This window comes from Pristis pectinata, chromosome 1, assembly GCF_009764475.1.
Source record: "Pristis pectinata isolate sPriPec2 chromosome 1, sPriPec2.1.pri, whole genome shotgun sequence".
In the NCBI taxonomy this organism is placed as follows: Eukaryota; Metazoa; Chordata; class Chondrichthyes; order Rhinopristiformes; family Pristidae; genus Pristis; species Pristis pectinata.
In genome coordinates, this window is record NC_067405.1 from 115,541,861 (window position 1) to 115,555,063 (window position 13,203).

General features: G+C 40.5%; 1 protein-coding gene across 1 annotated transcript in view; it reads left to right on the forward strand.

The window, feature by feature from the left end:
- The window catches only part of nid2a (nidogen 2a (osteonidogen)), a 91,477-nt gene that overhangs the window by 74,837 nt on the left and 3,437 nt on the right, over nucleotides 1-13,203 (forward strand). Inside the window, 3 exon segments of the mRNA XM_052016784.1 lie at nucleotides 9,882-10,103; nucleotides 10,799-10,968; nucleotides 12,226-12,355. Coding sequence (XP_051872744.1) covers nucleotides 9,882-10,103; nucleotides 10,799-10,968; nucleotides 12,226-12,355 — 522 coding nt within the window.

A 13,203-nucleotide genomic window follows, 5' to 3' on the forward strand; every position in this document is an offset into this window, starting at 1 on the left:
TGGACCTTATGAGAGGCCAGGGACGAAATCACGGAGGCCCTTGTAGAGATATTTGCTTCGTCTTTAGCCACTGGCGAAATTCCAGAAGACTGGAGGGTGGCTAATGTCCTTCCATTGTTCAAGGGTAGCAAGGACAGGCCAGGGAACTACAGGCCAGTTAGCCTGACTTCAGTTGTAAGGAAATTACTGGAAGAAATTCTGAGGGACAAGATCTACCATCATTTAGATGGTCAAGGCCTGATCAGGAATAGTCAGCATGGTTTTGTGCGTTGGAGGTCATGTCTGACGAATCTTTTGGAGTTTTTCAAAGAGATAACTAAAAGGATAGATGAAGGTAGGGCAGTGGGTGTTGTCTATATGGACTTTAGTAGGGCCTTTGACAGGGTCCCGCATGGCAGGATGATCTGGGAGGTTGGGTCACATGGGATTCAGGGGGAACTGGTGAGGTGGATTTAGAATTGGCTCAATGATAGGAAGCAGAAGGTGATGGTTGAAGGTTGATTCTCCGACTGGAGGCCTGTGACTAGTGGGGTGCCCCAGGGGTCAGTGTTGGGACCTCTGTTGTTCATTATGTATGTAAATGATTTGGAAATGAACATACATGGCACGATTAGCAAGTTTGCTGATGATACTAAATCGAGGGATCTTGTTGATAGTGAAGCAGGTTGCAATAAATTACAGAGATGATTAATGAGGGAGATGGGCTGAGCAATGGCAAATGGCTCTCAACTTGGAGAGTGTGAGCTGATGCATTTTGTACTTTAAACCAGGGAAGGACCTCTGCAGTGAATGGCAGGGCACTGATGAGTGTTGTGGAACAAGGGGACCTGGGAGCACAAGTGCACAGTTTGCTGGAAGTGGCCACACAAGTAGACAGGATGGTGAAGGCGGCATTCAGCATGCTGGCCTTCATCAGTCAGGGCATCGAGTTTAGGAGCAGGGACATTATGTTGCAGTTATACAAGTCGTTGGTGAGGCCACACTTGGAGTATTGTGTACAGTTTTGGTCACCCTGTTATAGAAAAGACATTGTCAAGCTGGAGAGGGTGCAGAAGAGATTTACGAGGATGCTGCCTGGACTAGAGGGCCTGAGTTATAGGGAGACGTTGGCCACGCTGGATCTTTATTCCCTGGAGCATAGGAGAATGAGGGCTGACCTCATAGAAGTTTATAAAATCATGAGGGGTATGGATAAGGTGGACGGTCATAGTCTTTTCCCCAGGGTTGCGGAGTTCCTAACTAGAGGGGACGGATACAAGTTAAGAAGGGAGAGATTTAAAAGAGCCTTGAGAGGTAACTCCTTTACGCAGAGGGTGGTGAGTACCTGGAACGAGCTGCCAGAGGAAGTGGTCGAGGCAGGTACAATTGTAACACTTAAGAGGCATTTGGATAGGTACATGGAGGGGAGGGACTTGGAGGGTTATGGGCCGAATGTGGGCAACTGGGACTAACAGGGAGGATGCTGTGATTGGCATGGACCAGTGGGCCGAAGGGCCTGTTTCTGTGCTGTATTACTCTGACTCTAAAATTAGCTGTATTTTTTAATACATATTTATGTCACATTTTCAAAGACATGGCTTTTTTTTTATAAACCTTACATTAATTGATGGTGAGCATTCATAGTTAAATGATTATACAGTGTACTGAACATTTGAAGTTGTCTGTACTTCAGGTTGAAGTATCTCTAATGTAAATTATAGCAAAGTGCTCATATAGGGTGAAGTATTATTTAATAAAGCAGCTTTGAATTGGTTATCCACTGAGTTTACAGAATAATGACAGAACACCATTTGAACTACTCATTAAATGTAAAGATTTTTAAAGTGATCCTTAATAATCTGGGGCTCTTGAATGCATTCAAAAGGAATATCGCAGGTCTCCCCATTGTGTGACTTCATCTTCCTCCATCACACATTAGATGCATGAAATGTTCTGCTTGGGGACCAAACGAGGATTATATAATTAATGTGATGTAGTGCCTTTTTAAAGCACTGAGGGGAATGGAACTGAATTTGGAAATGGGCTGCAATGCACAGCCACTCCTAAATTGGTCATTTAATTCTGGCCACGGAGGCCAAATTTTTTTTATTTGTTTGTAAAACTTTACAGGTACAAATAAATCATTTTACTATTAGTTAAACAGACGCTTGTTGTCTAATGTCTTTAAATCAGACAGAAGTTCAAACTACAGGCAATTGGTTCCCAATGTCAGAGAGTCAGAGCCTGGAAATGGGCCCTTTGGCCCACATTGTCCATACTGTCCATCAAACACCCATCTGCACTCATCCCAACTTTCCTCTTGCCTACCCATAAACTCCCACCCCACCCAATTCTCCTGCTGACACTACACTCAGGGCAATTTACAGCAGCATGTGAGGACACTCAGTGTAATGTAGCCCAGTATAATTCAACATTGATTGGCGTTAACATGTAATATCATGCAAGAGGCAAAAAGATTCCATATTAAATAAAAAAATATATAGAGGCTTTGTTTAAAGGCAGGGGAAGTGAAGTTTAATCTTCTTCTATCCTTTGTTGCAACTGACCAGGGATTCCTTAATGCTGACAATGGATGCTCAAATTTAAAGGTGGAACTTTCTTGGGATAGATTAACATCAAGGCCTGTAATGCAGGTTACCACTTTCCTTAGCCAAATTCAGCAGTGCGCTGAATAACCACATTTAGCTGCTGAAACATGCTATCTTGTAAAATGATCTTATTTGTCACAATGGAATTTCACGGTGGCATAGCTAGTAGAGCTGCCGCCTTACAGCCCCAGCAGTCGGGTTCAATCCTGACCTCTGATGCTGTCTGTGTGGAGTTTGCACGTTCTCCCTGTGACCATGCGGGTTTCTCCCGGGTGCTTCAGTTTACTCCCACATCCCAAAGACTCACAGGTTGATGGGTTAATTGCTACTGATAATTGCCCTTAGTGTGTAGGTGAATGATAGAGCTTGGGGAATGGATCAGATTATAGGGAGAACAGGTTACGGAGAAATTAATGGGCAATGTGATTGTTTCATGAGCTGGCATTGACTCAATGGGCCAAAGTACTTTCCTCCTAGATCATGACAAAATATGGAATATTTTCTGGTGGCGTATCATTTCAATACTTACTATTTAAATATTTGTGTTTCAGTGGACTTAGTATTCTGTTGGCTTCCCCACCCCAACCCCGCCACACAAGATTAAAAAATTTGTTTAGTCAGGCACCTTGTAAACAACTTCTGTGATTTAATATTCTCACTAGCATCAGAAAATATCTAGTACAAGGTGTTTCATATGACGCTTTCCAAATCATATGATTGTACTGCTAGATAATGGCAGTAAAGGTGGTTTAAAGACTGAAAGGTCACAGAGTCTGTTTAGGGGAGTGCCAATTGACACTGAATCCAAGATAATGTTCAGTGTGCCCAAAGCTTGTATGGGAGGGGTAGAACTGGATTAAGTTCATGGGCCCTGGGTGTCAAAATGCAAGAGGGACGCATTACATTTTGACACCTGACTGAACAAATACTTTTACCTTGTGTGGAGGTGCTGGGGTGGGTGGGGCGAGGGGGGAGGAGCCAATGGAATACTAAGTGGAATAGAGTTAGTCGGACCGCTGTTAAAAATTAGACCATAGTTGCTGGACAAACAATCATCATAAAGTTATTTAAAAATGCAATTCAGCAAATGTTTCATCACTATGTGCAATTAGCATCCGTTTCCATTTCCTAGATAGGATAATGGAGACAAAATGTTAGCAATTTTGGTGGGGGGGGATGCTAAAAGAATGAATTAGATGAGCCAAAATAGTGCCAGCTTATTTGTCCATGTCACATGGCCTATGTTTTTCTAACCTGAGGAAGATGTTTTGTTAATTAGAACAGTACAGTACAGACCCTTCAGCCCACAATTGTTGTGCCGACCTATATAAACTTTATCCACATTCTATCTCCCTCTCCACTTCCGATAATCCTCTATTTTTCTTTCATCCATGTGCCTACCTAAGAGTCTCTTAAATGACCCTATCTGTCGGCCCCTACCAGCAACCAACCCCCCTGCTTCCACCCCCCCACCCAACCGGCAGGGCATTCCAAGCACCCACCACTCTGTTTAAAAAAAAAACACCTACCGTCCCTTCTGAACTTTTCTCCACACACCTTAAATGGGTAACCTCTAGTATTGGCCATTATTGCCCTGAGGAAAAGATGCTGGCTGTCCACTCATAATCTTATATACCTCTATCTAGTCTCCTCTCATCCTCCCTTTCTCCAAGGAGAAAAGCCCTAACTTGCTCAGCCTCTCCTCATAAGATGTGTTCTCCAATCCAGGCAGCATTCTTGTAAATCTCCTCTGTACCCTCTCCAAAGCTTCCATATCGTTCCTATAATGTGGCGACCAGAACTGAACACAATATTCCAGATGTGGTCTGACCGGAGTCTTGTAAAGCTGCAACACTACCTTTCTGCTCTTGAGCTCACTCTCCCGGCTAATGAAGGCCAGCACACCATATGCCTTTTTAACCACCCTATCATCTTGCGCAGCAACTTTGAAGGATCTATGTACTAGAACCCCAAGATCTCTCTGTTCCTATACACTGCTAAGAATTCTGTAATTAACCATGTACTCTGTTTCCAAGTTCGATCTTCCAAAGTGTATCACTTCTTACTTCTCCAGATTGAACTCCATCTGCTACTTCTCTGTCCAGCTCCACATTCTGTCAATATCCCATTGCAACCTACGACAACCTTCTGCAATATCTACACCACCACCAACCTTCGTGTCATCTGCAAACTTACCAACCCACCCTTCCACTTTTTCATCCAAGTCATTTATAAAAATCACAAAGAGAACAGATCCCTGCGAACACCACTAGGCACTGACCTCCAGGTCGAATACTCCCCTTCAACAACCACACTCTGCCTTCTGTGGGCAAGTCAATTCCAGATCCACTCAGCTAATTTTCCATGGATCCCATACTTCATGACCTGGATGAGCCTATCATGGGGAACCTCTTCAAATGCCTAGCTAAAATCCATGTATAATCCACTGATCTACCTTCATCAATCTGTCTTGTCACTTCCTCGAAAAACTCTATTAGGCTCACGAGGCATGACCTGCCCTTCACAAAGCCATGTTGACTATCCCTTATAAGAGTATATGTCTCCAAATGCTCATAAATCTTGTCCCTAAGTATCCTCTCCAAAAGCTTGCCCACCACTGATGTAAGACTCACTGGTCTATAATTTCCAGGGAGGACTCAAAGATCATTGTTAATGCTCCAGCAATCTCTTCCCTTGCTCCCCATAGTACCTTGGGGTATATCCCATCTGACTCTGGGGACTTATCCATCCTAATGCTTTTTAGTAGCTCCAACACTGCTTTCTTAAGCTCAACATGCTCCAACATATTTGCCCGTTCTATGCTACCCTCACATTCGTCTAAGTCCCTCTCTTCGGTGAATACTGAAGCAAAGTACTGTATTCATCTCAGATCTCCCCTACTCTTTCGCCTCCAGACACAATTTTCCCCTGTTGTCCCTGAGCGGTCCTACCCTCACCCTCGCTCTTGTTCCTCACATACGTGTAGAACACCCTAACCCCACTTGTCAAGGTCTTCTCACGCCCCCATCTAGCTCTCCTGTCCCTTCTTAAGTTCCTTCCTGGCTACCTTATAACTCTCAAGAGCTCTGACTGATTTTTGCTTCCTAAACCTTAAATAAGCTTCCTCCTTCCTCTTGACTAAACCGTCCACCTCTCTTGTTAACCATGGTTCCTTCACCCTACCATCCTTTCCTTGTCTCAGTGAGACAAAACTATCAAGAACCCCATGCAAGTGGTCCCTAAACAATCTCCACATTTCTGCAGTGCATGTACCAGAGAACATCTGTTCCCAATTCATGCTTCCAAGTTCCTGCCTAACACCATTGTAATTTGCTCTCCCTCAATTAAATACTTTCCCATAATGTCTGCTCTTATCCTTGTCCATGGCTATGCTAAAAGTCAGGGTGTTGTGGTCACTGTCCCTGAAATGCTCGCCCATTGAGAGGTCTGTCACCTGACCAAGTTCATTGCCTAGTACCAGATCCAGCATGGCCACTCCTTTAGTTGGCCTGTCTACATGTTGCGTCAGGAATCCTTCCTGTACACAACTAACAAATTCTGCCACATCTAAACCTTTTGCACTAAAGAGGTGCCAATCAATATTGGGAAAGTTGAAGTCACCCATGACAACAACCCTGTTATTTTTGCACTTTTCCAAAATCTGTCGACATATCTGCACCTCGATGTCCTGGTGGCTATTTGGGGGCCTACAGAATACTCCCAGTAAAGTGATCGCTCCTTTCCTGTTTCTGACTTCCACCCACACTGACTCAATAGACAATCCCTCTATGATGTGCTCCCTTCCTACAGCTATGATACTGTCCCTTATCAGCAATACCACCCCCACCCCCCCACCCCTGCCCCTACTACCTCCCTCCCCAGCTCTTTTGAAACATCTGAACACCAGAACCTCAAGCAGCCACTCCTGCCCTTGCGACAGCCAAGTCTCTGTAATGGCCACAACATCGTAGAATATAGCTACTTTAGAAAAGATTACTGGAAAAGTATTTCCTGTACATATATTTTTCTTCTTGAAATAATCTCCATCACTAGATCCATGCCTATGGGAATGATATTGAACCATGGAAACCAATGAGAAGGCTCTTATTAAGTGGCAGATCTTCATTCTAACCTGCTATACTCTTCATTGATTAGCATTAATCTTTCAAGCTCAAATATAAAAATAACAACTGAACTAGCATCAATTTTCATTGGTATAAATCCTTTTCTATTCTCTGCTTATTTCCTAACTTCACTCATGAAAGGCCTGGTTCCAATTTTTACATCATGCCCTTAGTTCTGGATCTCCTAAACCAGAGGAAATAGCTTCACTCTTACCATCAGTTCCTCTTGACATCTTAAACTTCAATCAAATCTAAATTCCAAAGAGAACAGCCCTAGTTCATATGACCAGTCCTCCTAATTTAACTTGGTGTCCAGGGAGGAGAGATTCATCCTTGGTTGTGCTATAAGCAAAATTTAGCACAGCTGTGCTTTCACTTCCAAAATTTAACACCATTGATGTCAATCGCAAAAAGTTCAACATTTCATTGGCTTTAGATTTCTTTTTGCGCCAACCGATGGCACTTTAAATAATTTATATGAATGGATCTTTAGACTTTCTTACTTTCCCCCATTTATTGAGTACTTCTGTCTTTTTGGGTTAAAGTAAATGACCTCAAGTTTGACTGTGTTGAAATCCATTTGCTTATTTTACCATTTGTTCAATATCTCTTTGTAATTTTCCACATTTCCATGTGACATAGGAGGCCCATCAAGTCTATGCCATTTTATCGAGTAATTCCATTACTCCACTAATTTTCCCTGTAACCTATTCTTCCCACATTCCCATCAACTCCTCCAGATTCTACCACTTATCTTCATACACATTAGGGGTAATTTAGAGTGGTTAATTAGCCCACCAGCCAGCACGTCATTGGGATGTGGGAGGAACTGGAGCACCCGGGGAAATTCTCACTGTCACAGGGAGAACATGCCAACTCCACACAGATGGCACCAGAGGTCAGGATTGAATCCAGGTCTCAAGAGCTGTGAGGCAACAGCTCTATTAGTTGCACCACTGTACTTTAATCTACATTGTTTACAATGCTGCCTATCTCTGAATTATGGGCAAACATGTATATAGGCTTTTCTAATGCATCATCCTAGTCACAAATAAATTACAGTAAATAGTCATGGCCCGAACACAGAACCTTGTATGACGTTGGCAGTTAGATCCTGCCAATGTGTTATCAGTAAGTGACTGCTTTCTGCCTCCCACCATAGTCAACTTCCTAGCCAGGTCAATAATTAGTCTTCAGTTGCATGGATTTTAACTTCAGTAGTCTATTCTGAGGGACTTTTATGAATGTCCGGAAGACATTTAATAAATGAATTGGTTTATTATTGTCCCTTGTACCAAATAACATTCATAGATCTGTCCACTGCTGCAGTCAAAATATTTACTCAGGTTTATCAAACATTATTTATCCTTTACAAATCAGTGCTTGCTCATTTTGATTAGCTGAAAATGTTCGGTCATTTTATCCTTAATTATCCTCACAATTTCCTGACAGCAGATATTAGGTGAACTCATCAATAATTCCCCGGTTTGCTCTCACCTGTCTTAAATATCAGAGTAAAGTGTACTTTTCCAATCTAAAGGGATATTTCCTAAAGCAGGGAAGCTTTAGAAAAAAATACTGCAGTTGCTGGAAATGTGAAATAAAATTAGAAAATGCTGGAAGTAGATGCTGGCTGACCCGATGAGTGTTTCAAGCTTTAGAAGAATATAGTTTTGTCAGTGTGCATTTTTTTTGTCTTTTGAGTCAATAGGATGTGTGTTAGTTTTTGCTTTGTTGGTATGCTTTGTCTATTAATTTTGTATTCTCTCTTGCCTTGATCATCCTTAACAATTTTTATTGGCTAGTAGAGTTCGTCTTCAGGGGATATGAATTTGGGGCCAAGTTGCAATAAATTCTGTTTTGAGCAACTCCACTGATTTTCAATGATAAAAACAAAAAATGTTGGAAACACTTAACAGGTCAGGCAACATCTTTTCATTTGTTCCTTATACATGTTTTTGCATACAACTCCCCAATTTGGTTACAGTATAGATCCCTGAGACACACAACTACCTCATTTACTAATCCAACAATGGCACCAGCTCAATGCTTTTCTGCTCATTTAGAAACTTGACTTATTTAAGTGATATTTTTGAAGAAAAATAGTGTACAAAATTTTAGTTTCTTTTTCTTTCCTGCTATATAATTTGGCTCTTAATTTTCTCATGTATTATTTCCAACATAAAACAACTTCTAACTTGTCTTTTTTAAACCTTTTTGTTCAAATCTATTTATTTTGCTCATTCACACCATATTCCTTTATTTTCATAGAGCCTCTTATCAAACACACTTTCACAATCAATTATACCGTTACCTAAATGTGCACACTCTTCAAAACTGTCACTCAAATAAGTTTCATGTTACCCCCTTTTAAAATTTTAAGCTATTCCTTATTAGATCATGTCCTTCAATATGATCATTAATTTGATATCACATTATGATTTCCAGTTTATCTACTTCAAAGTGTAGACTTGACACAAATAACATTTTTCACCAATTTTTTTCAAAGAATTAAATCCCTTTGCTATTTCTTCTACAACCTCCTTTTTTTCTATTCTGGGACACATCATTTAAGCTTGATTGCTTTCCTTTTTTAAACCAATTCACTTTTTTTAAATGCGGCTTCTCTTTGAATATTTATATCCAGTGGTGACTCTTCCACTTCCTCTTCAGGAACTTCTCGGTGCCTTTCACCTTCTTCTGCAAAGCTGAGGAGAAATGCTTATGTAGCTTCTGTTATTTCCTCACATTCAACTACAAGATGGCCTCCTTCATCTAACTGGTCCCTTGAACTATACTTTTACATCCTTTGCAGTTAATAGATTCCTTGCCGTTGCTCTTAATTTTAGTTTTTGCTTTCCTGATATACAATTTAGCTCTTTGCTTAAATATTTCCAAAACAATATCTAACTTGTCTGTTTTAACCAATTTTCAAATCTATTTATTCAACAACCTTTCTAATGAGTTGCTTTTAGTCTTGTGCTGACATTAACAATTTGTAATTAAATACAATACCTTGTAATGAAATACTCACAACTGCTGGCCATTTTTAAAAAAAAAATGGTTGATTGAATAATTCAATCCATGCAGAGAATTAATTCATTATAAGGAAGTGTTGTTCCACAAAAAGGGATTCCACATTTTAACAAAATCATGTGATGTATTCCAGAACCCTTACAGCGTCCACAGACGGTGTGTGAGCGTTGGAGATTCAGCCTTCTGGAACATTATGGTGGCAGACCAGCCAATGACCAGTATGTACCTCGGTGCACTGAGTTTGGGGATTTCAGCCCTTTGCAATGCCATGGAAACAGTGGTTACTGTTGGTGTGTGGATAAAGAGGGTCGAGAAATTCAAGGAACCAGGACTGAACCTGGCACTCCACCAGCATGTGAGAACTTGCATCTTTTACTTTGGTTGTAAAATGAAAGCTTTTTAATGGCAGAGGAAAAAGGAGAATGAAAAGTGATATCTGGTAGAGATATTAATATTTGTTTTTCAGAATGTGAAATCAGGCCACTTTATTTCTAAGACGGGTTGGTACATATAGTGCTTTCCACGACTTAAGGAATTCCAATATGCATCGAAGTTTTTACATGTAGTCACTGTTATAGTAGTAAAGACAACAGCCACTTTATACCACTTTGTACACAAACAGCAACGGACAGACAATGACCAAGTAATCCATTTTGGTGATGTTGGTTGAGGTTTAAATATTGATCATGAAACCAGGATGAACCCCTCTCATCCTTGCACATCTTACTCTTTGAATGCCATGATACATCTTGCATCCATATATAAAATCCAAAGAATGGCACCTCAAACGGCAGAGTGCTCCCTGAAAATTGTATTAAAATGGTGGCCTAGGCTTTGTGCTGAAGTCACAGGAGTGGTTCTTTAAGTCTTTAGATGAGAGTGCTACAAATCGAGCCAAGGCTCACAAATATGAAAAATATTATTTATTAATAATAGCAAAAATATAAAGCTATACTATTCATGCTAATAATATTTGAATGAAACTGCATTACAAGCATAGTGCTTTTATAAACACACAAGTTTATGGTACCTTGTTTCTGTATTTACCAGGTATACCAACTGTTCCACCTCCCACTACCCAGCCGACTACAGCGTTTGTTGTGACTGCACCATCCACGGGTGCCTTCCTTTTGTATGCTCAGGGACAGCATATTGGGTACCTGCCTCTGAATGGTACTCGGCTAAACACAGACGAAGCCAAGAGCCTGTTAGCTCTTCATGTAAAGTACCTACTTTTATAAGTGTCTCCATTAGAATAGCACTTTAGCCCATGGGAGAGAGGAAAGTGGAGTGTGGCTATTCTCATCTTAGGATAAGTATAAGTGGTTCATTAAATTCCACTTAAGCTTATATAAAAAAAAAACAGGCCAAGCACTAGGGCAGGAACTTATTATAACTACAAATGAGATGGAGTTTTTAATAGTCAAGGCTAAGATCACATATTTCCTTATGCCATAGGAGGCGGCTGTTTGGCCCATTGAGTCTATGCCAGTTTCAGAGTAAACTTAATCAATCCCATTTCCCTGCTTATCAGATGTTTGGACTTCAAGGAGATTTGGGGAATAGCTGGGAAAATGATCTTGAGGTGCAGGATCACCCACAATCTCACTGGCTGGTGAAGTAGGCTCAAAGGGTCAAATGACTTTCTGTATATCTTGTCTAGAGTCATAGACTCTAACAGGCCCTACGGCCCACCAAGCTTGCGCTGAGCGTCAACCACTCATTTACATTAATCACATTATCAACTCCCGCCAGATTCTGCTACTCAGCTACATACAAAGAGCAATCTACAGTGGTTAATTAACCTAGCAACCTGCACATCCTTGGGGATACAGGAGGAAACCCATGTGCTCACAGAGTATGTACAAGTTCCACACAGTACCCAAGGTCAGGATTGAACCCGGGTCTCTGGCACAGAGAGACAGTGGGTCTATTAGCTTTGCCACTCTGTCACCCTTTATTTCAGCATAATTAGTGAAAATTGCAGCTGATGTAAGATAGAGAAATGGAGAGATGTTAGCCAATAAGTTTTCTCTCATTCCAGAGGAAATGAAAGGTTATGGCCACTGTTGTACGTGCAGGCAACCATTAACAATAAACAGAGCACATGAAAATTCATGTTGTAGAACAGCTGTCATTTTTTTTCTGTGTGACTACACACTGATAGCTTCAGTTTTTAAACGTGATGAGTTATCTATGTATTTATACATCTGGTAATTTTGATTAATCCATTGAATGTTTGTTATCTAATTGATCAAAACTCTAGTAAAATTACAGGTGTAAACGTGGAAGGAAATTGGCAGCAGTTGCATAACGTGAATGTGCAATTGATTGTGCTCCATTTGTTGTTTATTGCAAATTAGCAATATGTGAGATTCTCTAGCATGTTTGTCTAGAATGGGTTCATTTATTTTAAATTGTCAGTTACTGGTCTATGAGATGACTAACTTTTTTTTGCTTTATTTTTCCCTTCCAAGGGTTCAATTATTATTGGTATTGATTATGACTGCAGGGATAAGATGGTTTATTGGACTGATGTTGCAGGCCGAACTATTAGTAGAGTTAGTTTGGAACCTGGCGCAGAACCAGAAATAATCATTAATTCAGGTGAGCTCTTAGTGATTCTGGTTATAAAAATTATTGTGCTTTTGCATGAGATAAGTACAAAAATCCTGATTGCAAGAGGAAGACAATGCTGTAAACAATTTTTAGAGAAACTTTACATTGAGTTATCTTTTATTCGCCATAATGAATATAAGGAGTATTAAAATTTCTTGAAGCGTTAGACATCCAGTAAAGTCGAGTATTAAATATTTAATTGTTCTGGTTATCCTTCCATACCTCATCTATACTAAATGTTGGTTACATGTATTGAAATGTACACATTTTAAAATTTGCATAGCATGCTAATTTATCCCACTCTGGAACACATTTTCCCAGCTCTGAAAACACACTTATATTGAATTCACTGATGGGGCTGCAGTAGTTCCCTCAGCAAAGAGGGAGGAAGGGAGGGAAACACAAGGACATAAATTGACAGATAAATAGTTGGCTTCTGATCCCTATCTTGAGCACTGCTTTCAGTGTGCCCTGCTGAAGCATGTGCACATTTCCAGACTCGGAAGATGAGCATGGTCAATTGAAAGAGCTAAACTTCCACAAAGCTGCCCAGCAATGTGGAATTTTAGCTAACGTGATTCACTGTCTTGAGGAGAACAGGAGAGAAAATTGTTTTCTTTTGCATTTCTTTCCTACTTTAATTTAGAAATGTTGTTCTAAAATGTGAAACTTACACGGCAAGTTCATTGCTGCAGAAAAGTAACATGAAATGTAGAGTGCAGTCATCTTATCTGGGAGGGACAACGCATGAGATTAATGTCAAGGTCAAACATGTTTTATAGAAACAGAGAATAGGAGCAGCAGTAGGCCTTTTGAGCCTGCTTTACTGTTCAATA